Below are 27,264 nucleotides of genomic sequence, written 5' to 3'. Positions count from 1 at the left end.
TGATCTGTTTTCCAGATCAGTTTTGTTTTTCTATGAGATATTTCACATTTTCTTCATTTTTTTCAGTCTTTTAACTTTTTTATTTATTAATGTCTCATGGAGTCATTAGGGTCTGTTATTCTAATTTTCAAGGGAGTTTTCATCTTTCTTTTTTAAAATCATACAGAAAATAAAGACTGAAATTAAATACGTAAAACATGGTATTATGTAACAACAAGCTACCACCATCATTCATAACCAATCTTAAAAATATATGTAAGCTTTCCAAAATACAGATGGAGGTATATTAAAGCTAAACCCCAAAATTAAGATTTCTGCTTACCTATTTGTACATTTTGTGAACTCTTAGGTCCATAAAGAATATTCTTAAGTTATCTATTACAAACTTTGTCTTATAGGTAAGGAACATAATTGAGGGAGGAGTGGTGGGCTTGTGATAAACTAATTAGGGAGGTTTTGACTCCTGTGGAAGGTTGATTTTGGGGCCATAAATAGAACCAAGGGTCTTTTGGTTTTGCATACTTGTACTTGCCAGGTTCTCTCTCTTTCTCTTAAATCTTCAGAGTTATCACTTAAAAAAAAAAAAAAAAGCAGAGCTCAGGGTCATTATTGGGATTTTGCAGATTTTTGAGATTTTTCTCCCAGAAGGAGATTGCTGATCAGCTAATGTAGTCTTTATTCTGCTGGTGAGGAATCAAAATTCCCTATTTATCTTTCATCACCAACCTCCTTTGAGAGATTTCCCAAGTAATAAGATCTCATTCTGTCTCCCATAACTGGGAGTTTGTGGTAACTTAAGGCAAGGTGGACGGTAACCTTAGGAAATATTTTCATTTGTGTACTGTGTAATTAATTACAAGTTGTAGTTACTTAATTCACTAAAGTATATTAGAGCACCTTTACTTGTGATATGTCCTGGCAACACTTTTAGTTATTAAGGTAAGTAATAAAAGTACATTTTTAAAAAGTATTGCATACTTTTCACAAAATTAGACTGGCCTTTTCCTTAAAATCATAGAAAGTTAGTGAGTATACACCTTACTGATTTAAATATGGATAAAGATATTATAGAACCTATGGTGATAAATGTCCACATTTGTTCCATGGTGCCAACTTGATAAATTATGTAGTTCACATGGGAACCTTGCAAAATATATTTGCTCAGAACTTCACTTAATTAACCACATGAAGAGTTATGTAATACTGGTTCCCTACAGAATCATTTTTTTTTAAATGCTGTGATCTACTTTTTCTAGAAGAGTTTAAAGTGTTTAGGAGTTTGTTTCCTATTTCTGAGATACTTGAGAAACACATATTTGGGGTTGCATTAGTATATTTGAAATGAAAACTTGCAGCTGTGGAGGACAAAAGGTAAAATGATTGAGGAAACAAAGGTTCACTCTTTTGAGCATAACATTTATTAAGCAGTGTATGACAATTGCCCAACAAATTGGGACCAGGCCTTCCTCAGTTTTGGCACTAGACCCTGAATACAGGGGAGACAGACTTTTATACATTAAAACCAATTAATCCAATAAGACCAATTAATTAAAAGAAAAACAATTAGCCAGGATATAAAGTTAGGTAATCTGATTTCTAATTGGAGGAAAGATGAGGGATTTTGCGAGTTGAGAGGGGAGACCAAACAGGTGCAATTCTCTGAAATCAGAAAAAGAGAGGTTCCACTTTCCCTGAGTGTCTATATTTAATCAAAGGAACAAGAAAACACTAACTCATTAACCAATTATGGGACCAGTTTTCACACAAGACATATGGGTTTATAGGTCTAACTGTGAAAAAACTCTTTTCATCAATCTTTGTATCTGACTGGATTTCTAGTCAGTATAACCAAGACCCTTAGTTAAAATCTGTAAGCAGTGGGTAGAAGTGGTCCATCTTCCCAGCCGTGAAGGGCTAGGTTCGAACCATGCAATAAGATTTTTCTCCCAATTCCCACAACTAAATAAAGTTTCCTCACAAGATAGAAATTGGACTAGACCCATAATTGAGTAGAAAGGGAACTGAGCTAGCTCCAGAATTGAGTCTCAAGATATGAAGTCAGTTGTGGTTTGCTCAGTTTCCGCAATTAACCACTTGCTGTCCTAATCCCCTCAATTCCTTCACAGATAATATTTTCACTCTTCTAAACCAAGAATTGATTTCTGCTATGTGTTATATATTTGACATAGGTCTAGGAAATGTCTGCTTTTTTTCCCTAACAGTTCTAGTGAGAGACTCAGTTCAAATCCATTAGCAGTTCAATAATATTTTACATTGTCTGATGTTCTTCAAAGTAATGAGAAAATTGAGTAAATCTAAATTTATAAAAATGGTTATAAAAATAAAGTTAAATCAGATTGGGCTAAAATTTATTGTTTTGTTACAGAGTAGTGATACACTGTTAGTGTTACCTACTATTATATCTTTAAATTATTACCTCAGGTTTCCATTATGTAGCTTGTAATTCATAATCATATATTTTTAAAAGTTCCTCTCACAGTTAATATTTTAAGCATTTTTAATGAATGTTTTCTCTGACAATTTTCTAAGCTTGAAAACAATTAAAGAATCTTTTTCGGAAATTGTTATGTCTTCAGTTAGAGATGCTATTTGTTTTGTTTGAAGTTTGATTTTCGTTATTTTTTTGGTACCCTTGCATATAGAGTATTTCTTTAATTGAATTGTGCTATTGGAAGAGAGGAGGATTGTTATTAAAATTATTCTTAGGAATCTTCATCATGGTGATAGGGATTGCTACTGAATGAGTGTCTGTGTATTCACATGAATCTACCTCTTTCTACTTCTTCTAACCAGTATAACTTAAGATTTGTAGAGCTTTTGAAATCAATCACTTTGTTAACATTGGCTCCTCTGACTTTTCCCCTGTTCCCTTTACAGAAGTTATCTGGCCCACCAAGGAGTGAAATTAGTTCTGGGACAGGAAAAGAACATTAAAGTTATAGCTGTTAGTGTATTAAAATGAATCAATAATAAATTTTGAACCTGAAGAAAACTTCCTGAGTTAAATTCCATTAGAAGGTGGATTGCTATAATTATCTCAGAATGCCACAGAATGAATTTTTCTGGGTGTTTCAGGGAAAACATGAAATGTCATTAGTTTTCCTTATGAATAAGATTTTGAAGAATTGAAATACTGTATATTGTTAATTTACTCTTCCATCCTTTAATATTTTTTTCTGAATAGTACAGTCATAATAAGCACAGTAACAATATATTTCTGTGTGTTTCATACATGTAGCCTCATTGACTTATCTATTCTACAATTACCAATCCATTTTTCATAAAAGTGATCTTCAGTGCCCTACCTTTCCTTAAACATCTTTTGAAGGTATATAATTTATTTAAAAGTCTGGACACTACCTGCTACGCCTTACTCCTCAGTGCCTCATCACAGCTTCCTCCACCTTCCATTTAATAACTAATCTAGACTTTTCCAACTCCCCTCCCCCTTTTGCTTCAGCCCAGTATTCCCTTTCCCCCCTTTCCTCTTCTTTCATGTCTCCCCAGTTGCCTTTGCAAAATGCAGAAGTTTTGTCTTTCAGAGTGGAAAAGCCACAGGCAGTGATTCAGGAGGTGTCATTGATCTTACATTGGATGATGAAGAAGTTGGTACTTCACAAGGTAAGTCGAAGTTTCGTTTTTCAAAGAATGTTTCACTTCAGTATTGGAGGGTTTTTTGGGTGGGGGTGCTTTTTTTGCTGGATAGTGGGGTTAAGTGACTTGCCCAGGGTCACACAGCTAGAAAGTATCAAGTGTCTGAGGCCGAATTTGAGCTCAGGTCCTCCTGACTCCAAAGCTGGTACTCTATCCACTGTGCCACCTAGCTGCGCCCTCAGTTTAGTAATGAACTAAAATAGTCTCTGGAGATAGATGTCTTGGAAATTTTTCATTTCAAAATTTTACATAATGAATGTGTTCTTGTTAGTGTTCTTAAAACCATTTGCCCAGAAGTGTTCTGATTCTTGACTTTCTAGCCACTTCCTCTTCAGTTATTAAAATATTGTATTGCATATAAGTTAACTTTCAATTGTGCCACCAGAACACTGACTCTACAGATATACAATTAGCAGTTTACATTAAAACAATACCTTTTTATCTTTAGCATGTCAGGATTATTAGGTGTTGTAATGTATCAATATCTGCTTATTTCCTCAGTTTTTTTTTCCCTTTTAAAAGACTGACTTATTCATCAATTTAGGTATTCTTTGGAAACCAGTTGTTCAAAAGTGAAAGTTTTTGCTGATTTTTCAACTACTACTTTAATGCAGTTTTGTTCTCTGATGAAAGATTGGAAGTCCTTACTATATGATGCATGGCTTAAATTGTTTTGTAAATTTTGACTATGTTTTAGAAGTGGCAAGTTAAATTATGTGTTATTTAAAAATCCATGAGGCGAGAACTTAACAAGCAAAACTTAATAAATATAATAGGCAGGAAGTACAGAATATAATGATAAAACACAGGAAGGGGTGCTTTTCTAGCATATCTTCCAATCTGGAAACTTCCTTTCCATTTGACAAATGTGTGCATATAAATATTCACGTAACAGCTGTGGCAGGTGAAAGGTAAAACGACTGAGGAAACAAAGGTTCACTCTTCTGAGCATAACATTTATTAAGCAGTGCATGACAATTGCCCAACAAATTGGGACCAGGCCTTCCTCAGCCTTGGCACTGGACTCTGAATACAGGGGGAGACAGATTTTTATACTTTAAAACCAATTAATTAAAAGAAAACAATTAGCCAGGATATAAAATTAAGTAATCTGATTTCTAATTGGAGGAAAGATTAAGGATTTTGAGGGGAAAGAGCAAACAGGTGCAGATTCTCTGAAATCAAAAAAAGAGAGGTCCCACTTCCCCTGAGTGTCTATATTTAATCAAAAGAACATGGAGACACTACCTGAGTAACCATTATGGGACCAGTTTTCTCACAAGACATATGGGTTGTATCTGACTGGATTTCTGGTCAGCATAACCAAGGCCCATAGTTAAACATCCCTAGGCAGTACGTAGAAGTGATCCAGCTTCCCAGCCATGCAGGGCTAGGTTCAAACTATGCAATAAGATTTTCTTCCAATTCCCACAATTAAATAAAGTTTCCCCACAAGACAGAAATTGGACTAGACCCATAATTGAGTAGAAAGGGAACTGGGCTAACTCCAGAATTGAGTGACAAGATATGGAGTCAATTGTGGTTCGCTCAATTCCCACAATTAATCATTTCCTTTCCTAATCCCCTCAGTTTCCTCACAACCCAATCCAAAAAGTATTTATTAAGTGCCTACTATGTGTTAGGCATTGAAGATGCTATATAAAGGCGCAAGATAACAATTAGTCTCCTTTCATGGATCTTACATTCAATACTAGATATATGCCTAAAGGCAACCTGTAACTTCATACTCAAGCTTTCCCAGTGGCCTATAAGCATCATTCTGTAAAGATAGGGGCATTCAAATTTATTTACTATTCATTATTACTCCCTGTGCTTATCAAACTCCCACCAGCTGTTACTCTCCCTATTCTTGTATTACTTAATCATTGGCTGCCTACAAATAAACTATATTTAGTCCCCACCTCCCATTCTCTCATCTTTATCTTCCTTAACCCTACCCCCCAAACCATATCCCACCTCAAATCTCTCCATCTCTTCCACAGTGTTTTCTAGAATTCCTATTTCAGAATTAATATATTTTCTTTCCTTCTGGACCTCTTTCATATACTACTTTTTCACTCCACCTAAAGCCAACTAAGTAACACAGTGGATAGAGTACTAGTCCTGGAGTCAGGAAGAACTGAGTTCAAGTCTGGCCTCAGGCAATTACTAACTATTGTCACCCTGGGCAAGTTACTTCTGTTTGCCTCAGTTTCTTCAGTTGTAAAATTAGGAAAAATAATAGCATCTACCTCACAGAGTTGTTGTGAGGATCAAATGAGATAGTATTTGGAAAGCACTAAGCACAGTGCCTGAACATACTGGGCACTTAATAAATGCTTCCTCCCTCCCTTGTTTTCCTCTCTTCCTTTCTCAGTTACACACAGGCTGGTTATACTCTGGATCTTACCATGCATTGCCCATTAATGTTTCATTTAATTAATCAAAAATTGACATTCCTCTGTGTGACCCTAACCTCCTATTATTCCAGCTCTCCCTAGGCCTTATTTTTCTCAAACCTACTCTTTCCCCTCATTGTAACCTCTTAAAATCCCTCCAGCTCTCAGTACTTTCTCAGGCCATTACCTCTGCTCTGATTTTACTTTCCTCCCTTCCCAAGCTCAACCCTATAGTTAATAATTCAATTCTGCGTTGTCCTCGTCTCTTAAATTTCTCACCCCCGTCCTGTTACTGCTCATTACTTGTCAAACTCCATCCTTCGGTTACTCCTTCCTGTTTGTTTCCTGCACTAAAGTGCCGCCCAACAGAGCTGGAGGAATTTACAGAATTATATTGATTGGGTAACACTGCCAGTATGGGTTACCTGTCATCAACTGGGCCTTCCCTACAGTAGTGTTGCTCTTTTCTTTCTCTCTCCCACCATCCCCCATTGATGATTGGTCTACAGAAGCTGTTCCAAACCTTACAGCTTCTCTTCATCTCAGAATTCCTTAACCTCATCCCCTCTTCACTCCTTCCACCTTTTCTCCAGTTTCTAGTAATGAGGTAGATCACACGTTCCCAAAGTGGGTGATACCACGCCCTGGGGGGTGGCGCTGGAATGATCCACAGGGATGGTAGTAGCCTCAGTTGCAATTGGTGGGGCTAAAAATAAGGGGGCGGTAGAAGCATAAGGAAAGAAGAAAAGATAAGAAAATTTTGAAAAACTGTTCGTACATGTTTCATCTGTTGTATAACAGTTAAAGTCGTAGTGATTGCATTATTTTCCAAATAAACACACAGAATGCAAGGTATAACCAATCAGCAGTGAAGTCCACCCACAGGTCTGAACAAGCAAGTGTTGGCAGGCAAGCATGTTGCACATTGTCAAGAAGTCCAACATGCATCGGCATTAATATGTGCATGTAATGACTTGTTTACAACATGATACTATACAGTTACATGACACAATACTGCATCATCAAAATTTCAATGCAGGAAAAACCCACAAATTTACAGTAAATAACTAAATTTAAAGTGCATCATTTTAAAAAAAAATTTTTAATGATGCAAATTAAAAAAAAAAAACCTTTGAAGGGTTAAAGAAAGTAGATTTCCAGGGGGCATGGGGTATTTTCTTTTTTAAAAGGGGTGGTAGGCCAGATAAGTTTGGGAACCTCTGAGGTAGATCAAAGTCTTCTCGCCAAAGCCAGTTTGCCTACATGGGCCCTCAATCCCGTCCCCTCTTGTCTTCTCCAACATACTGCAGCCTCAGTCATCCCCCATCTCTCTCAAATCTTCAACCTCTTCTTCCCTTTCTACCAGATTCCTACATTTCTGTTGAAGGCAGTGTTTTTCCTTCAGTGTTCCTCATCCTATATATCCATTCGCTTGCCAAATCTTGCCATTTCTACCTCCACGAATCTCTGACTTTGAGCTCCATCACTATTTCACACAGCCACCACCTCAGTTCTGACCTCGTCATCTCTTGTAGTAGTTGCCATAACACTTTTTGGTCTTTCTGCCTCAGGCCCCTCCCTGTTCTAGTCTGTTCTACTCCCCGCAGCTGTCCGAGTGATTTTAAAGTGCAACCCTGCTCTCTCCTATTACTTCTAAAATCTTATATAAACTCTTCTGTCTGACCTTTAATAACCTGCCCCAACCTTATCTGTATGGCTGATCTGCTTGTTCATAACTCCAGTTCTCACACTCGATAGTATCTGTCACAGTTGAATATTAGCACTTTCAGAGTAGGGATTGTTTCACTTTTTGTATTTGTATGCCCAGTGCCTCACCTTGTGCCTGGCACATAGTAGGTACATGGTAGATGCCTGTGTGCTTGCTTGCTTGATAACAGTTTGCTCCCCTCCCTCTTATAAATTCGGACGTTAGCACAGGATTAGAATCAAACAACTCAGTTATTCCTGAATTTTTTAGGTTAACTTGACTTTCAAAGTAACATGTCTTGTTTTTAGCTTCATAAAAATTTCAAGAAAGTGTGAGAGTTTTTGAGAGAATGCAAGCTGAGTTTATCCTGGGAATCTATCAGCCACTAAGGTTTCACCAGTGAGTAGTGTTTGCATTTATAACTTTGGGATCTGTGATAGGAAAAAGCCTTTATTTAAAAAACAAAACAGAGGCAACTAGGTGGCGCAGTGGATAGAGCACCAGCCCAGGAGTCAGGAGGATCTGAGTTCAAATCCGGCCTCAGACACTTGACACTTACTAGGTGTGTGACTCTGGGCAAGTCACTTAACCCCAATTGCCTCATATTTAAAAAAAAAACAAAAAACCCTCTTGATTAAATGTCATGCACTTGGAAAGAGCAGATAATTTTGGAAATCCCTGTATTTCAAATCATACCACATAGATTGCACCATATTTAGTTATAAGCTTGTGCCCTTCTTTCTGGGGCAGACAGATGATGACATGGATGGTGTACTGGAAGAGTTGGCTACCTCATTACAGGTATGTACCTAAAGAAAATGATTGATAAAGAAAACTAGAACCAGTGGCAATTAATGGTAAGCCTAAGCATATGATAAGAACATTGTAGGGGTTGCAGTATTCAGTTCTGTTTAATTCAACACATTTATCAACTTCCAGCCACGTAGGGATGCAAGGATAAAAACAAAAACAGCTTCTGCCCTCAAAGACCTTACTTATTCTACTAGAAGATATAAAGTATACGCAGATTAATAAGAGAGAAACACTACCATTGAGAGCAAAGGAGATTAGTAGAACCTTTATGTAGGAGGTGGCATCTGAGCTTGATCTTGGAAGGAAAGTAAGTTTTATGAGAGATACAGATGAGGAAGCATTGTATTGAATGAAGTATGAGGCATAACATACAAAGATATGGAGACAGGAGATGATGCTGAGTTCGGGAAATGTCTAGTAGGCCAGGCTAGCAGAACATTTGATCGCATGAAGGGGGAATAAAACAAAATGTCTGGAAATATAAGCTGGATCCAGATTGTGGAGAGTGTTCGCAGTGTAGACTGAGGAGTTTGTGTGTAGAGAAAATGTGGAGCTGCTGATGATTTTGAGTAGGAGACTGACATTATCAAACCTGTACCTTTACATGATCAAATATGTTGGAGAATGGAGGGACTGTTAGGAGGGACAGAAAGCTTTCACAGTAGTCTAGGTAATTATAGATTATAAGGGCCAGATAGAATAAGTAGAAGCAAGAGAATTGGCAAGATTTAGCATCGGCTTTTGAAGCTCAAGACGCTTGGGGAAGCTGTTAGCGACTGGAAATGTTAATTTCGTTTGTTAAAAAGGATTTTGTAGACATATTTAATTCAAAGCGAAGTTGTTGCAGTCATCATAATAGTTTTGATTCTTGGCTTTAACCTGAAGAGATAAAATTCACTCTCATACCTAAATGGAACTGTAGATTTTATTGTTTTAATCACATCACAGCTCAGTTTTCAGTTAAGTGAAGTGGAAGTCATAATTCAGTTAATACTTTCCTACTTATGGTTTGAAAACTATTGTTGACCTCTAGGAGGGAAATTAATTATTATATTCTCGTTCCCTTACTTACCTTTGTCCCTGCCTTCTGGTTTTCTGACAGTGAATAATCTTTCATTAACAGATCCAAAAAAACCAAGTCATGCCCCTGTGTCAGCAGTGAGTCAGTCTGCACAGCCTCTTCCTCGTCCATTACAACCCTTGCAGCCTGCCCCTTTGCAGCAGGCTGGGGTACCAACAAGTGGACCATCCCAAACGACCATACACCTGCTACCTACAGGTATTATTTGCTTAGTAGCTGTACTAAATTTTAATTGGATGAAATGAAATCTTGGGGTTTGTTTTTGTTTGTTTGTTTGTTTTTAGGGAATTTGAAGTCATCTTGGAGAGGGATGTGACCTATGGGGAATAAACAGAAAGTTGAAAAGAATGAGGTAGTCAGCATTACATTTGATTAGTATCTATCTTTTGGGAAGTAACAGAGCTTCGATTCACCATAAATGCACAAATCTGCATGAATCAAGCACCTTATTCTCACAGCCAGAGGTAAAGGTAGCTAACAGAACTATATGCATGGCCCCTCAAGTCTGTACATTTTCGCTTTTTTCCTGGTAACTTAATGAATCAAAAGTAGGTTCTCCACCAAACATTGGTTTAAAGAAGTTGTAGGTATAACTAGAACATGCCAGGTAATTAAACAAAAAGTTTATATGAGTATGAGATCTACTATCCACGTGTAAAACTGGTCTTGATGCTGTACTTTCCCCAAAGGAGGTGTTCACTAATGCCAAACATACTTCATCTCCAGAAACTTTAACTTAACTCAGGATTTTGAGATATTCACCTGCCTACTCAGAACTGAATGAAAGCTAGCCAAGAAGAGAGCATTTCCTTTGTGATCCTGCTACAATAGATTGTGTGCTGACATGAGATTGTAACTTGAGTTTTTATCAGCTTTAATTTCTTTTGTTTAACACTACCTTCATTTCCAAATATATCTTCTCTATTCTCCCCTTAAAACCAGAAATAAAAACAAAGAATAAGGAGAAGAATAAAAAAGCAGTTCAGTAAAACTAAACAACATATCAAATATGTGTGTTGAGTGTTTGGTACCCATAGTCCCCAGCTCTACAAGTAAAGAAAAGAGGTTCATTTTCTGGAGGTTTACTTTCATTTGTGGTCATCAGCACCAACACAAGGAATGTGACTTTTATCAGCTATTAGTTATTCCTGACTATTCTAAATTGCCAAGTTTTTATGAAATAATCTATATTTAATGGCTGAATTTACTTTTGTCAGACAAGACAAAAATTACATTTCTCTTAAATTCACTTGTAGCTCAGTGTTTTTGTTTGCGTTTATGTGATACAATAGTTATTCAGCCATGCCTGAGGGTAAGAACCTTGCGCTTATTATGTTTATCCACTCTTCTTTTGCCATCACAGTGCTTTACAAAAGCAGTAGGGGCCTACCATAAGTAAGTGCTTTAATAAAGGGTCAAATGAATGATTATTTATCTTTATGTAGTAGGTTCTGCTGAAATAGCAAAAATTCTGAGGTTTTTTTCTTTTTTCTTTTTTTTTTTGGCTAGGCAGTGGGGTTAAGTGATTTGCTCAGGGTCACAGCTAGTAAGTGTCAAGTGTCTGAGGTCAGATTTGGACTCAGGTCCTCCCAACTCCAGGGGCAGTGCTCTATCCACTGGGCCACCTAGCTGCCTCTTGGGGTTTCTTGGTAACAGATCCTTAGCTGCTTTCCTTTTTGTTATGTGTCAGTTTTTATTGAATTTAAGCTTTTTTTTCTTCTTTAATCCTTCTTTTGCTATTAGAGGGACTGTTAATCAGGGAACAACACAGTGAAGAGGTGGAAGAAAGAGGGATGTTATTAGTGAGAATAAGAGATTCAGTGTAGCTACCATTTAAAGAATGAAATGGAGATGAAGCAGAGAGGTTAAAGGAAAGGAGAAAAGGTTGAAGTTACTAGGTGTCTTGGGCTTTGGGGTGAAAAATCCACTTGTTCAAGATAAAAGGTAAACTAGGGTAGCAAAGAGAAAGGAAATCAACCACATCTTTTTTTAAACTTGGTTAGTGGAGGTATCAAGACTTCTAGTTATTGTGTCCTTGCTGAAGAGCTCTTAGCCTAAATCTAACGAGGTGGGAAACAAGCCTTCATGGACCTCTCCTACTAATAAAGAGTTATTTGTACAATTGTTGAATGGGGTTTGCTATTCTTTTATTTCTTTCCAAGTATTGAACCCTTTTCCCTTTTCTCTTTACATTATCCTATGTTCTTCCTTCTTCTAAAACGGAGAATAGGGAAGATACTGAGCTTGGAATTTCTCTGTGACGTTATATATGACCCAACGGCATAAGATATGATATTTCATGAATTTTGGTTTATCTCAGGCATTCTTGCATTATGTGTTTTGTTTAAGTATTTGACGTTTATCAAATTTATCTGTGCTCTCATTTTTAATGCTAGTAAGTTAGTTTTCAGACCAAGAGTGTTGGCTTTTATTCTGTTTGTACAACATAAAAATGCTATCATCATTTAATAGTAAAACCTTTTTGTTTGTTTGTTTGTTGCATTCTTGTTAATGTCTTTTTCCATTTCCTGTCAGCTCCAACCACGGTGAATGTAACACACCGGCCAATGACTCAGGCTACTACCAGACTCCCTGTTCCAAGAGTTCCTACTAATCACCAAGTGGTTTATACCACTCTTCCTGCACCACCAGCCCAAGCTCCAGTCAGAGGAGCAGTTTTGCAAAACTCTGCTGTACCTATACGACAGGTCAACCCTCCAAATGGTAAGGGACACTGTTTAAAATGGTTACAGATACTTAACTGGTGTTTAGAAAAGAATACCATGTTTAGAAATGAAACAGCAAGGCAGCTAGGTAGTTCAGTGGATGGAGCACTGGCCCTGAAGTCAGGAGGACCTGAACTCAAATCTGGCCTCAGACACTTGACACTTACTAGCTGTGTGACCCTGGGCAAGTCACTTAACCCCAATTGCCTCACCAAAAAGCAACAACAACAAAAAAAAAGGCAAAAAAGAAAAGAAATGAAACAGCAAAATTGCGTCCAGTTTTATTTTTAAAGACTATTAAAATTACGTTTTCATTTCAACAGGGAACTAAACTACAGGAAATTTTGTCTTTTACATTATTTGCATTATTTGTCTTGTTGATTCAACCACAAAATTAAAATTTAAGTGTCCATTATTTATCCTAAAAATATACTTATTCATACCTGACTCTCTGTCAGAGATCATTCTTGCTAAAAGTAAGTATCTTTTCTTTCTCCACATTCCACAATCCAAAGCCCACATCTCCAGAAGATACACAGTTGTGGTGGGTAGGAGACAGTCTCTGATAAGATGTAGGATATTTTTTAGTCTTAGGAGAGGAATAGTAAGTGAGAAAGAAGGAGACATAGAAAAAGACTTAGGTAGCCATATTACATTTTAAGACTTAATTGATTCCCAGGGTAGGGAAAAAAGAAACAAGAACCAACTCAGGTTCCCTGAGCAAAGGTTTGGGATTGCTTCACAATATTAGGCTTTTTCTAACTAAATAATAAAGAAATTCTCCTTAATACTTTTCATTTCCTCCTCCCCTTTTCTCCTTATTTTTGTTTTTCACTGGATAGGAAATGAAGGGTTATGTGTTTCTGATTCATTGGTGAGACATTGATTTAGGACTAAAACTTTGTTTTAGAAACAAAGAATTAATCAGGTTGGAAGGGGCTTCATAGACCATCTAGCCATACTCATACCTGAACAAGAATCCATCCCCTCTATAACGTTCCTGACTGTATTTGTTTAATAGACTTCCTAGTATAATCTGCTCTATTTTTTTAAATCATTCTGTTAGTAAGTTTTTTTCTTATATCAAGACTAATATGCCCCTCTGCAAGTTCTACCCATTGCTCCTAGTTCCCCTCTCTGGTCATCTGGTGAGCAAATCTAGTCCATCTTCCATGTAACAGTACATTAAATACTTGAAGACTACTCTCATGTCTCCTCCTAGATCTTCTGTTCTCCTATCCACATATGACTTGGACTTGAGACTTCTCATCATCCAGATTTCCTTCCTCTGGGTGCTGTATACATTTATAGCTAATTAATGTTCTTTCTCAAGTGGGATGCTCAAAACTAAACAAACTACTTAAGGAAAGCCCGGAGCAGGGCACAACAGTATACTCGCCTGCCTAGTCTCAGCTACTTTTCCTCTCTTAGTGGATCCCAAGGTTACATTACCTTGGGTGCCATATCACACTGTTCACTTACTGAGATTACAGGTCCAATAAAACTCTAAGGATAAATGTTTTTCTAAGTATACTTTCCCAATCTTGTATTTGTAAAGTTAATTTTTAAAATTCAATCCTGAGAGTTTACATTTATCCTTATGAAGTTTCATTTAATTTGTTCTTACATCCTTTTGGGTCTTTACTTTGTTAAAGTGTATTTACTGTTCCTTACAGCTTTATGTCATCTGAAAATTTGAGAAACATGCCACAGATCCCTTTATCCAGGTGTGGTGTTTTACAACTGGTTAAAAAAAAAATCAACTTACAAGATGGGAAGCTAGGTAGCAAACCATCCAAAAAGATTTTTAATGGACTCAGTATTCAGACAAATACTCAATATGACTTAGCTGAGTGATATGACAGCCAGGAAAGCTTATGTGCTCTTTGATCAGTATAGTGCCCAGGACTAGGGAGGTGATAATAGTCCTGTTCTCCTCTACCCTGGTCACACTCCACCTAGAGCAAGATTTCTTAACTAATTTTGTGTAGTGGACCCCTTTGGCATGTGGTGAATTTCACAGATCTCAGGTTAAGAATCACTCACCTGGGGTATTATTTCAGATCTAGGGACTTGTTCAGTTGTCCAGTCGTGTCTGACTCTCCGTGATCCCATGGACTATAGCATGTCAGGCCCTTCTGTCCTCCACTGTCTCTTAAAGTCTGTCCCAAGTTCATGTTTGTTGTTTCCTTGAAACCTATCCATCTCATTCTCTGCAGTTCCCTTTTCCTTTTGCCTTAAATCTTTCCCAACATTAGGCTCTTTTCTAATGAGTCCTGTGTTCTCATTACGTGGCCAGAGTATGTAAGCTTCTGCTTCAGTATTGGACTTCCACTGAATAACCTGAATTAATTTCTTTAAGTATTGACTGATTTGATGTCCTTGCTGTCCAAGGGACTCTCAAAAGTTTTCTCTAGCACTACAGTTTGAAAGCGCTAGTTCTGTGGTGCTCAGCTTTCCTTGTAGTTCAACTTTCACAACCACACATTGCTAATAGAAAAACTATAACTTTGACTAGTATGGCCCTTTGTCAGCAAAGTGATGTGTCTGTTTTTTAGTATCGTTTCCGGATTTGCTTTCCTTCCTAGCAGCAAGTGTCTTTTATTTCATGGCTGCAGTCACTGTCTGCAGTGATCTTTGAGACCAAAAATATAAAATCTGACACTGCTTCCATTTTTCTCCCTCCATTGCCCAGAAAATGGTGGAACCAGTTGCCAAGATCTCAGTTTTTGGTTTGTTGTTGTTGTTGTTGTTATTGGGTTTTTTTTGTTTTGTTTTGTTTTGTTTTGTTTTTATGTTGAGCTTCAAGCCAGCTTTTATACTCTCCTCTTTCACCCTCACCAAGAGGCTTCTTAATTCTGCTTCACTTTCTGCCATCAGAGTGGTATCATTGACATATCTGAGATTGACATTTCTCTAGGCAACCTTAATTCCAGCTTTTGATTTGTCCAACCTGGCATTTTCATGGATGTACTCTGTATATAAGTTATGAGGTGACAATATGCACTCCTTTTCCAGTCTTAAACCAATCAGTTGTTTCATGTTTAGTTCTTCCTGTTGCTTCTTGGCCTGCATACAGGTTTCTCAGCAGACAAGTAAGATGATCTGGGGACTGCATCTGGTCAATTCACCTTTCTGGGCTTTTCCTTAACCTGTAAAATGTATGAGTTGGAGTTGATGGTCTCTAAGGCTCCTTCTCATTCTGAGTATTTGAAAAGTTTTTACGTGGAAGAGGAATTGAATTTGTTCTTGGTCCCAGAGGGCAAAACTAACAAGAGATGTCTAGAAATTGTAAAAAGACAGATTTAGGCTTGATGTGAGGAAAAAAAAACAAACAACTTAATAGTAGGGCTATCCAAAAGTGAAATGGATTACTTTAAGAGGTCATGCCTTCCCTTTCACTACAGATTTTTAAATAAAAGCTGGATGACCACTACTAGTCAGATGTGATATAGAAGGACTCTTTTTCATGTATAGGTTTAGCTGCAAGGCCTCTGAAGTTCCTTTTAAGGATTCTATAAATATGTAAGGAATGAAAGCATTTTCAGCCTCATTATTTTCTCTGGCTTTTAAAAAATACTTGACAAATTAAAATTTAGTGTGTTTTGTTGACTTCACATTTATTCAATTATTTAATTAATCAGAGTTCCACTGAAATTAGAATAGATTGGTGATTATGCATTTTTTCTTTCTTTTGGTGTAGGGGTCACAGTGCGAGTGCCTCAAGCAGCTACATACGTTGTAAATAATGGACTAACCCTTGGATCAGCAGGGCCTCAGCTAACAGTGCATCACCGACCCCCACAGGTGCATCCTGTAAGTAATTTCTTGACATTACTAGACCATTAACTATACGAATGATAAGTTTAGCTGTACAAAGCATTTGTTTCTTAGACATTGTTATATTGAAGCATATATGAAGAGAGAAGCATATTTTGCCTCACATCTAGTTGTAACTTATTAGAACTATTTTTTTTTCCAATGGATATTGAACTATAGAGATCATAGAGATCAGTTTTGATCATTTGACTTTACTGTATGAGGAAAAAATTCAATTAGTGGTGAAGATGAAATACTTTGAGTGACACAAAGAAGCTTAAGATTCTGTAGGATTCCATTCTCATCTTCTATTCGCAAATCCTAAGGCCTGACTTATGCCCTTGACAGTTTTTTTTTTTAATGCCACTGAACTGAATTTGGTTCTTCACTGATTACTTTAGGTTGCAGTAGAAAGCCATTTTTCCTTTCACATTTGTCTTGTTCTTTGGAAACAGCACATGATTCCTCTTTAGTGTTCGATGGTTTGTTTATATTTAAGGAATTTACCATTACATACTATTTAGAGAATACTATGTACTAGGTAGCTCGGGGAAAAATAGAATAGCCACATTGATACAGTAGATAAGAGTTTATCAGGCAATTATTAAATGTTTACTCTATGCCACGCACTATGCTAGGCACTAGAAACATAAATACAAATAATAAAATAATCTATCCACAATGAACTTAGAAAAGTATCTATGTTATGTATATACAGAGTAAATATAAAGAGAATAAATACAAGGCAGTTTGGGAGGGAGGACACTAGCCTAGCAGAAGGGAGGATCAAGAAAGGCTTCATGTAGAAGTTGGTGCTTGAACTATGTCTTAAATAAAGAGAAGGATTCTATGAAGAGAGAGTACATCCCTGGCATGGGGGATGGGAGGGAGTCGGCCAGTGCAAGGTCTAAAGACAGATGGAGTCCTGTGTGTCAAGCTGTACCTTAGCATGTAAGAAGAGAAATAAAGTTAAGAGATAGACAAGGGCTGGGTTGAGAAGAGCTTGATTTCATGTTTGATCTTAGAGGCAATAGGGAGCTACTAGAGTTTTATGGATTAGGAAAGCAACTTGTTCAGATTCTCGACTTAAGGAAAATCATGTTGGTAGTTGTGTGGAGAATTAACTAGAGCTGGAGAGAGATGTAAGAAAGGTAGATAGACCAATTAGAAGGCTCTTGCAATAAGCCGGACAAGAGGTAATGAGGGCTTGAACTAATGTAGCTCAACTGTGAGAGATATTTTGGCAACTGAGTAGATACATGGAGTGAGGGAGAGTGAGGAATTAAGATGGCATGTAGGTTAATAACCTTGGAGACTGGAAGAATGGTGGTGCCTTTAACAGGAAATAGGAAAAAAAAACCAGGAAATAGGGAATTTTAAGAGAGTAGAACATTTGGAAGGAATGATCTGTGTCATTGCATGAAGATATAATTAAACCCAGTGGAGCTAATGAGTAACTATGTATATGCAGGATAAATTATAGCTAATCAACAAAGAGAAGGCACGAGCATCAAGTGGGATTAGGAAAAGCTTCTTACGGAAGATGAGATTTTAGGTGGGACTTGAAGAATTCCAGGCATGGGAGATAATCAGGGAAAATACCTAGTCAGGATCTGAAGTGTCTTGTGCAAGGAATAGCAAGTGTCATTGGATAGTAGACTTCACAGAGAGGAGTAAAGTATAGGAAGACTGAAAAGGCAAGGAGGGGCAAAATTATGAAGGCATTTAAAAACCAGAGCATTTTAAATTTGATCCTGGAAGTGATAGAAAGCCACTGGAGTTTATGGGGGGGGGCAGAGGGGAGGAGTAGTGACATTGGTCAGACCAGTCCTTTTTAGGAAGATCACTTTGACATCTGAATGGACTGTAGTGGGGAGAGACTCAAGACAGGCAGACCCACCAGCAGGCTGTTGAAGCAGTCTAGGTAGGCATGAGGTGATAAGGGCGGGCACCAGGGTGGTAGCAGTGTTGGAGGAGAGAAGGAGTTGTTTATGAGAGATCTTAGGAGGGCCGAATTGATAAGACTTGATAACTGATAGTGAAGGGTTTTTTTAGGGATGGGGGAGACTTGGGCATGTGTGAAGGCAGCAGATAAAGAACCAGTAAGTAGGGGAAAGTTGGAGATTCCAAAGAGAGGATATGGGGATTGAGGTTACAACCTGCTGGAGAAAGCAAGAAGGAATAGCCAAAATGGTTATACTGGTATCCTTGACACACAAAACAGAGAAAAGCATCCAGCTTATTGGGTAAACAGGGAATCGATATCATAAAGGATCATAAGGGTCAAGGAGAGGTATTGTGCTCTGTGTTAGTGGAGGGAATAGCAATGCTGATGTTTTAGATAATTCAGAATATCAGAATAAGGTATACTTGTATTGAAGTGTGTAATTAAGTTAATTTACTCATTTGTAAAATGAGTAGGTTTGTAGGATCAAAGATTAGAGCTGGAAGGGTGGGCCCTCACATCTATCTAGTTCAACCTCCTTGTTTTATGAATTAGCATCTTGAAGCCCTGTGATGTTTAGTGACTTGTCTAAGGTCATTACTCTGTCTGAGGCAGTATTTTAACCCAGGTCTTCTGGCTCCAGAGTGAGTGTTCTTTCTGCTGTAATAATGCTGCTTCTAAAGTGATACTAGGTAGACCATGTTAGACTCGTTGATCTCTCAGCTGCATTCCAATTCTGAAAATGTGAACCTGAGCTTTTTCTTTGGTTATCGCAACTGTAATCTTGTCTCGTGTTTTCTTTTGTCTTTTAGGAGCCAGCTCGCCCTGTGCATCCAGCACCCCTACCAGAAGCCCCTCAACCACAACGTCTGCCCCCAGAAGCTGCCAGTACTTCCCTTCCTCAGAAGCCACACTTGAAATTAGCTCGGGTACAAAGCCAGAATGGCATCGTGCTGTCATGGAGTGTCCTGGAAGTGGACCGTAGTTGTGCCAGCGTAGATAGCTACCACCTCTATGCTTACCATGAGGATCCCAGTGCCACAATGCCATCACAGTGGAAGAAAATTGGGGAGGTAAAAGCACTTCCTCTGCCTATGGCATGTACTCTCACTCAGTTTGTTTCTGGCAGCAAATACTACTTTGCTGTCCGAGCCAAGGACATTTATGGACGTTTTGGACCTTTTTGTGATCCCCAATCAACGGATGTGATCTCTTCCCAGAGCAGTTAAACGTTCGGAGCCTTTACATCTGTCTCTCTTTTAAGAGTTCCATTTTTTTTTTTTTGTCTTGTTTTTAATCTTGTGCATGATATTCACTGTAAAATCCACATTCTGCAAGATTTCTTGGACAGATGTGTGTAATACACTACATACATTTATATCCAGAAGTAAAATAAACTCTCAGTCCACAAAGCAAGAACTATTTTCCTGGACATTTCAAGCTTCAGGATTTTGAAGTATAAATGTGCACCTTCCTTTTAGTGTTGAGATTTGGGGGACATTTTGTGTGTGCGCGCATGTGTGTGTGCACACGCGCACATGTGTGTATGTTTCTTTCCTATTTGTTTGTTTGATTCATTGCAGCAGTTGCTCCTCTTTACATCCTCAAATTTACCTCTGTTCCAGTATAGAGTGTAAAGGTCAAGGAGAAAATAGCATGAACAGTTAGGATTTTGCTCCTTAATGAGGGTGGGTTCGTACTTTGCACTACATAAGTGAAGCTAAACATAACCCAAAGAAACAATCAAACAAAAAGCACATGTGAACTAATTTTCCAGTAGGCTAATTCAAACATAGACATAGATTTCTTCATATTTTTCTTAACTTGGGTTCCTTTCCTAGTCTCTGCTTAAGGTTTGACTGGGGAAAAAAGAATATTTTTCTTCTGAACTACTCACTCTCTGCCCTAAGGATATGTTCTCAAAATGCAAACATCGATGAAGGAAAAGGACATTAATTCTGGTCAGTTTTAGTGAAAGTACATAGTAAAGATAAAAAGACTCCTGCTTGAATCTGAGAACATCTCTAGGCCATTTAATATCTGCTTAATTAACAATCCCTCTCTGTCCTTCCCATCTCTCTTACCAATTCTTTTAAATTTATTTTGTGCCTTAAAGATTAACTGTAAAAACCAACATGGCCATATCTCCATTGCTGTTTACTTTTTTCCCTTTGAAATTTTCATTTTATATCTTCATTTTTCCCCTAACTTCAAAATAGGATTTTTTTTTCTATGACAAGGTTTTGGGGTTAGGGGAAACAAAACCTTAGGCTCTTTTATGATTCTTATCCCATGGTATCATTAGGTCTACTCAAAATTCGTGAATAAGCTATCTGTCTTCCCTCTCCCTCCTTATAATATATCCAGAATTTTGATTGTTACTACCAGTTTAGCTGACTGCATGCAGTGTGTGGACTGAAATTTTACCTGGTTTTATTTTAAAAGCATCATCCTCAAGACATCTTTTTGCATCGACATTGCCTACTTGCAACAAAGATTAACAAGGCAATTCTGGCTTACTGTTACCATAAATTTTTAATATTCTCTTAGTTTTAGAGTAGCAAAATCATTTCCAATAACTAAGACCCAAGGTAAAGTTTAAAGTTAGCTTTATAAACTTGTTAAACTTACTATCTCAATGGTTTAGAGCAACCTGTGTGCTATTTTAAAATAAATCAAGTGGAGAATGGTTCACATCTTTTCTCACATCATTCTTATAGACCTGTTCTAAGCGGTCATGCAAATAAAGATTTTTTTATCTTTTGATGGTGCCAAGGTAACAGTTAGAACTGCCCTCATAAAATTTTACATACGCTTTGTTCAGAATTAAAGGTGTATCTTTTGGTATTGTTTTATTTAGCATACTTTTATTTAAACTCCTGGGAATCATAATTTAGCTCCAAGGAATACAGCCTTAGATCATGATTTATTTGTTTTTTAAATGTTAACCATATTGGTATTCAACAGGTATTGGGAATAGATATGTTGGTGGGGATGGAGGGTTGGAATAAGTTGGAAGAGGTAGGAGAGGGTTATAAAAGACTTACTTAGTCTGTGAAATAACTTTCTAAATTTGCTATGTTGGTGGCTTTATTCCTGCCATCTCATTTTCAAAAATCTAATTCTGAGATTTATAACTTTTCTTAAAGCATAGGAGAGGGCTAACTTTGCTCTCCTCCTGTCTTTTTTTGTATATCTTTAATGGTTTGTAGTTGGGCCTGTAAAGAAATTATCTTCTGAGAGAGTTCACATTTAATGTAACCTGTTAGCGTGAACAATATAGGCTTGGTGCTGAACAAAGCCTTTCTGACTACTGATTGCCAATAATGTAATGCTCTGATGCCTTCCTTTCACTTTCAAGGAATAAGACTAAATGAGAATTAGGATTGTAATAAAGCCAATTGGTTCTTTTATTGTTTTTATAGTGAGTATGCATAGAGCCAGTTCTTGCCAACTATGGGCCTTGTAGTCATTCTAGAACATTTTTCAGGGTGACAGTAAAGCAGTTGCCAGTGTCACACCACAGAACATTGGGGTAGAAATTTCATTTGGAAGAGATGTCCTATTTTATATATGTATATAAACATATACATACTTCTACATGTATATATAAAAATTTTTAACAATCAAAAAGAGTTTCTTATGTTTTCATGATGATTCTTGACTACAGCATGCCCATCTTTGACAATGTTCATTATTGGCTTGTTTAATGGTTATGTGACACCCACCTATTTGCTGACTTTGCCAGGAAAAATATGTTGCCTGGAGTGATCAGTATGACTTTACATTTATTAACACTAATTTTTATGACAAAAGCCTTCCTAGTATGAAGACATAGAAGTCAGGTAGCAAAGCCAAGCAAGTGAAAATAGATTTCCTTATTTAGCCTGTTTTCCCATTGTGTGTTTTGTCAAAGGAAAACAATAGGAAATCTCAAATAGTAATCCTGAAAATTACTTTGTAAAATTTTGTTTCCCTTAATAAAATAAGGCAAAAATAATACTCTGAGCTTTTTCTTGTTCCAAACAGTGGAAGGAAGTTGCAAAGAGAATTGCAATAATTTGGAGATGGCAAATTATGGACTTTCAGTCCTCATGTAGAACAATATTCAATATGTGTAATTTTATTGTTTTAGTTATTAATGGTCTGATTACAAGTGTTTAGACATAACCAGTGGATTGATAGTACATTTAAGTCTATTAACTGCAGCCATCCCTCAAACTAGTACCCCTATGGGGTCTGAAGGCAGCAGCTGATTGAATGTGCAAAAAGGGGTCAAGGCTAAAACTTAAAGCACTTCTCATTCTTGGCTAGTGTCACTTTGAGAGTTTGGGCTTTTGATGTTACTTTTAGGGAAAAGCTGAGATCACAAATAACTAGAAGTAGCCACTTTGAACAGTTCTGCTCTGGTTAAGAGTTACACTCCATGATACCTCTTTACTCCATGGTACCTTTTCACAGAGTATTATAAGCTGGATTTTCACATTATGGGAATGCAAGCTTGCTATGTTTTTAGTATGGCACTCTCTCTCTAAGTGTTGCCCTGTTGGAAATCTTGAGAATTTTAAGGATTTTTAACTTGAAATGTAGTAACAATTTAGTTGACTTTTGAAGTGGCAGTGCTGTTTTTGTTTTGTTTTGTTTTTTCAATTTTTGTACTTTGTCAAATTAATGGTTCACCCTGTTTTAAGTGTGATTATTCCTTTCAGAAATTTTGTTCTTGCCAGTAAATATGTAAATGGAACATGGACTCCACCTAATCATAAATATAACTTTAACCCTCCTTCATTTCTCAATATGAAGAATACTGTGATACTTTCCCAAAAACTTGTTTGTGGTGGAGTTGTGGCAAATAGTTTCCTTTCTGTTGGAAGCTGACTGTTCACTGGGAGTGACCCTTTCTTTTCCTCACTCATTTTTTCCCTTTTTATGATAGCTGGTAATAAGTACCTCTGAAGAAACCTCCTAAAACAAGGAACTTGAGATAATTTGCAATCTTAGGGTACATAATGTCCTTTATACAAAGCTACTCCAAAAGTGGCTTGATTGCTTTGTACAATTTTCTCAATTCTGTTAAGTGTTAACTTCGTTTTTGATTTTTAATTTCTGTAATTTACAATGGAAAAGGCAAATTATAGCAAGTCCTACCTACTACCATTTATGTAGTGTTAGTAGTACTGCATGATCTTTATAATGTGCTCTTCATCTTTGGTCTCTGAAAGTTTTCCAGTACTGTACAAAATTGAGAGAGAAAAGTAATGCCTGTGGTGTCCTTCACCTTCTCTGCACACTGTGATCCTTACACAGAATTATTGCAAACCTCCAAGTGTTCTCTTCCCAGCTTCCCTTCTCCTTGGGCCATTTCTGTCACTATCCTGTGATTTCTCATTATGATGCAGATCTGTGTGTGAACCTAGTTTTGCTCTAATTCCCAAAATAACCATGTCCCAGTATTAGATAGATAACTGCAAATAACACTATCCAAAAGCAAGCTATGAACCTGCCTTCCTAAGTATTTACATTTAGGAAACTGTAAAGTCTTTTTATCTTTTAGTGGGGTGTTGGGGTAAATACAAGTGTTGGCAACTTAAAGGAGTTCAGATGAGGTTGTTAGTATGACAGCCATATTTGTTAATCAATATTCATCCCCTTGAGCCAGCAGATGGGGAGTCTAAGTGCTACAAAAATGAACTCAAGAACAGAAATGAAATGTTTTGTCTTTTCATTTTCAAATTACTTTGTCATTATCATGTTAAAATCAGTTTCTTCTTGTTTCTCTTTTGTTGTATATGTAGGCTGAGTACTTACTTTTTCTATTTAAATGCTGTCTGGTTTTAAAGAGTTTTGTTTGTAAATAAAGTTTCTGAGCTACCATCCTACATTTGGGGATCCAGGCTTTAGTAATTTATCAGCCATTTAAAAATTAAATATAAGAATAAATACTTTGTAGGAAACTTGGAGCCTGATTTTTTTCTTTTTTTTCTTTTTTTGCAGCTGAAGGTGTAAATAATATAAGATAATGTAGGACCTACCCAAAGCCCACTGTACATTGGGCTTCTGCAAGCTGTCCCTATTTTTATTAGGTTTTGGGATTTTTTTGTTTTGTTTTTGTATGTTTGATAGATTAGTGTCTGTACAAGTGTTATCTGTAGTGGGGTTTTGTCCAACAAGCCCGAAATTTATACTTTGAAATAAACTACTGGGTTTTTAACATTGAGTTCTCTGTGATTGGTTCTGGTTGTCCTGGGCTATTGAGTTGCTTGCTTTTGAAAATAATCACTTTATAAGGATCATATTTGTTCATTGCACTGTGCCCTGCCTCCATTCTTCACTGGTACAAGTAACTCAGTAAGTGCCTTTCGTCCACTGCATAACTTGACAATTTAAGAATTGATGCCCTACTTCAGCCTTTAAAAAGTAATTTATAATAAAGACCAAAATGGTACAGACTGACCACCAGAAAGAAACTTGGCTGATAGCTCACACAACCTCTTGATAGATTAGAGTTCTCTTTTACCAAACAATTCATTTGCTAGAAATTCTTTCGTGGCAAATAGAATTAGTGTCTGGATTTCAAATATGTTTCTAGAAAGTTTGTGTGATTAGACAAATTTTAGTGAACAAGTGACTTTTAGGACCATACTTTGATAAATCCTTGATCTTGTGTGATTCTTGTCCATGTGCTTGTCCATGACCATGTCCTCAACAGGCCATGTAGTATATGGAAGAATCACGTATTCTAAGTAAAGAGGGGCCTGGGTTCAAATCCCATGAGCTGTATGATCATGGGTCTCTGAACCACTCTAAGCCACTTCAACTTCCTTTTCTGTGGAATGAACTCTAATCTAATGGAATCTAATTTGCATTTAGCTAACTTAATTAATATAATAGGATCTCTATCCAGTGATTGTTTTCACTTGGTTGTAACTAGGATCCAATAACAGATGAAACACCATCAGCCTTAAAGAACCGTCGTTTGATTTTCCATAGAGTCCGTGTCCTAGAAGCCTTTCCCTAGCTTCATCTTCTAAATTAAGGATGCCAGCGTGTGGTCCTTTTGTTTGTTGTCTCATCCCCAGCTAGACATAGTGTGCTACGGTGGAAAGGGCTGGCTCTGATGGCAAGGGAATGAACTGCTACAGATGTTGCCTCTAATGCCTACTAACACTGGTAAGACACCTGGCCTTCTAGGGCCTTACTTCCCTCATCTGTAGAATGAGGAGGCTGGACTACATGTCCCCTGAGATGCCTTCTAGCCCCAGATCTGTAATACTCCAAACTTCCCTTTCCAGTCACATATGCTGTCTTAGGTCATATCTCCCGTTTCTCCCATCTCACACTTGGCAACATGTTGCAGCCTAGATAAGCCCACCTTGGAGCTTTCCACTGATGTTTGGTTTGCTTGTAATTCTGCTTATTTGTGGATTCATGATGTTCCGTGATTTGCATCCATAGAGCAAGATTAGAAAAATATTGGTGTTAAAGACAGGGCCTTTTGTGACAACAAGCAGCCTGAGATTATTACATATATGATTTCCTAAATGTGGTCCAACCTAACCCCTCAGTTTTGAACCCAGCCCATTGTCCAACTGTTAACACTTGTTAAAGATAAATATATGCATACAGACATATATGTAGGGATAGAGACTGGACCTCTGTGTGTGTGTGTGTGTGTGTGTGTGTGTGTATGCATATACACACACACATATATAGATGTGTATGGGACTGGGCCTGTGACTGTGTGTGTAGTGTATCTATACATAAATACATACATATACACACACACACACACACTGTATGCACATTAACATATGGTTTATATGTATATATACATATACATATGTGTATGCAGCCATTTACATGATACACATATCTATAAAAGGATCGTTTCAAGTCCTGGCTTCCTCTATGGCTGTGCGACTCTGGATCCATCAGCGATCTAGGACAGGTGTCAAAACCAGATTAAAATGTAATTAGGTAATATTTAACAAAATAAAAATATGATACAACATAGAATAAGTGGTTTCCTAAGTCAGTATGTGCCTGGAAGGATCCTTTCTTATGCTTTAGTGGCCCTTTTTTCTATTTGAGTTTGAAACCATTGATCCAGGCAACTCTTAAGACTTAGTTGCAGAGAAGGTGCTGACCAAGCTGAATTGGTAATTTCCTCACCTGGGAGTTCCTTATACCAGCACAGTCATGGATCCCTAAATCTGTTTTTCTGTAGATAGATAAATAAACAGATAATCAGTGGACCATCCAGAATTATATCATGGTCTGGTCAATGTGTTCCTTGGCCATTTTTTTCCATATGGAAGGTTAAATCTATCTCTTAACATTGACACAGATTCATTTCACAGAGGTGACTTTGTAGCTTGAGAGGATTCTGTTTATTGAGCTCAGTGACATTTGTCAGTAGGAACACTTGCAGAGCCTCACCATCGCTCTCCTTTTTTTTGGATTCTTCAAAGGAAACTTTCTATGACAGCATACTCCTCCTCTCTGTCTTATACTTCACTTGATCTTGACTGTTGTTTACAGTGAAATCTTTATATTAGTTACACCTTTTATCAGTTGTGTGACCACAAGGATCTGGCTTGGTGTAGAAAATCATCTGCAAATGCCTACCTCCATTCCCTTTTTGTGATTTCCTCAAAGCTATGCTCCAGGCATGGATAGACCATGAATGTACATAAGATTAATGCTCCAGCTATTTCGCTCTCTGGTTATTCCAATATATAAGAATTGTTAGAGTGGCAAGAGATGGGCAAAGCTGGCAAAATTCCAAATCTTTCTACTTTATGCTCAACATAGGAGGTGGTAATTGTCATAAATTAAGTGGATAACTTGGCCTGAGTCCAAAACAGTAGCTGTGGAACCATCTCTGGGGTCATCTGTCCTACAGCCAGTATCTAGGAATACATGGGTTCCTAAAGTAATGGGATTGAGTACATCTGTTTTTCCTTATGAAGAAAACTGATAGTCAGTGCTGCTGTCATCACCTCCATGGACCTGTTCTTTGTTCCTATACTTCCCTTCCCCTTCCTGATCGCATAATCTTTTCCTACCTCCACTGACAGCCTAATTTTAATTCCTTA

The 27,264-nt window shown here is 37.4% G+C and overlaps 1 protein-coding gene across 2 annotated transcripts in view; it reads left to right on the top strand.

Annotated features, from left to right (window-relative positions):
* Nucleotides 1–24,383, top strand: part of ATF7IP (activating transcription factor 7 interacting protein) — a 154,479-nt gene extending 130,096 nt beyond the window's left edge. For both annotated transcript variants that reach the window (XM_027856383.1, XM_027856384.1), the window contains exons 11-15: nt 3,564–3,642; nt 9,719–9,874; nt 12,212–12,400; nt 16,106–16,218; nt 18,979–24,383. In XM_027856383.1, coding sequence (XP_027712184.1) covers nt 3,564–3,642; nt 9,719–9,874; nt 12,212–12,400; nt 16,106–16,218; nt 18,979–19,395 — 954 coding nt within the window. In that variant the 3' untranslated portion in view covers nt 19,396–24,383. The remainder of the gene's footprint in view (nt 1–3,563; nt 3,643–9,718; nt 9,875–12,211; nt 12,401–16,105; nt 16,219–18,978) is intronic.
* The last annotated feature ends 2,881 nt before the right edge of the window (nt 24,384–27,264 follow it).

Source organism: Vombatus ursinus, unplaced genomic scaffold (genome assembly GCF_900497805.2).
Source record: "Vombatus ursinus unplaced genomic scaffold, bare-nosed wombat genome assembly UNPS02011431.1, whole genome shotgun sequence".
In the NCBI taxonomy this organism is placed as follows: Eukaryota; Metazoa; Chordata; class Mammalia; order Diprotodontia; family Vombatidae; genus Vombatus; species Vombatus ursinus.
The sequence above is the reverse complement of the archived record's forward strand: the minus strand, read 5'-3'. Positions and strand labels throughout refer to the sequence as shown.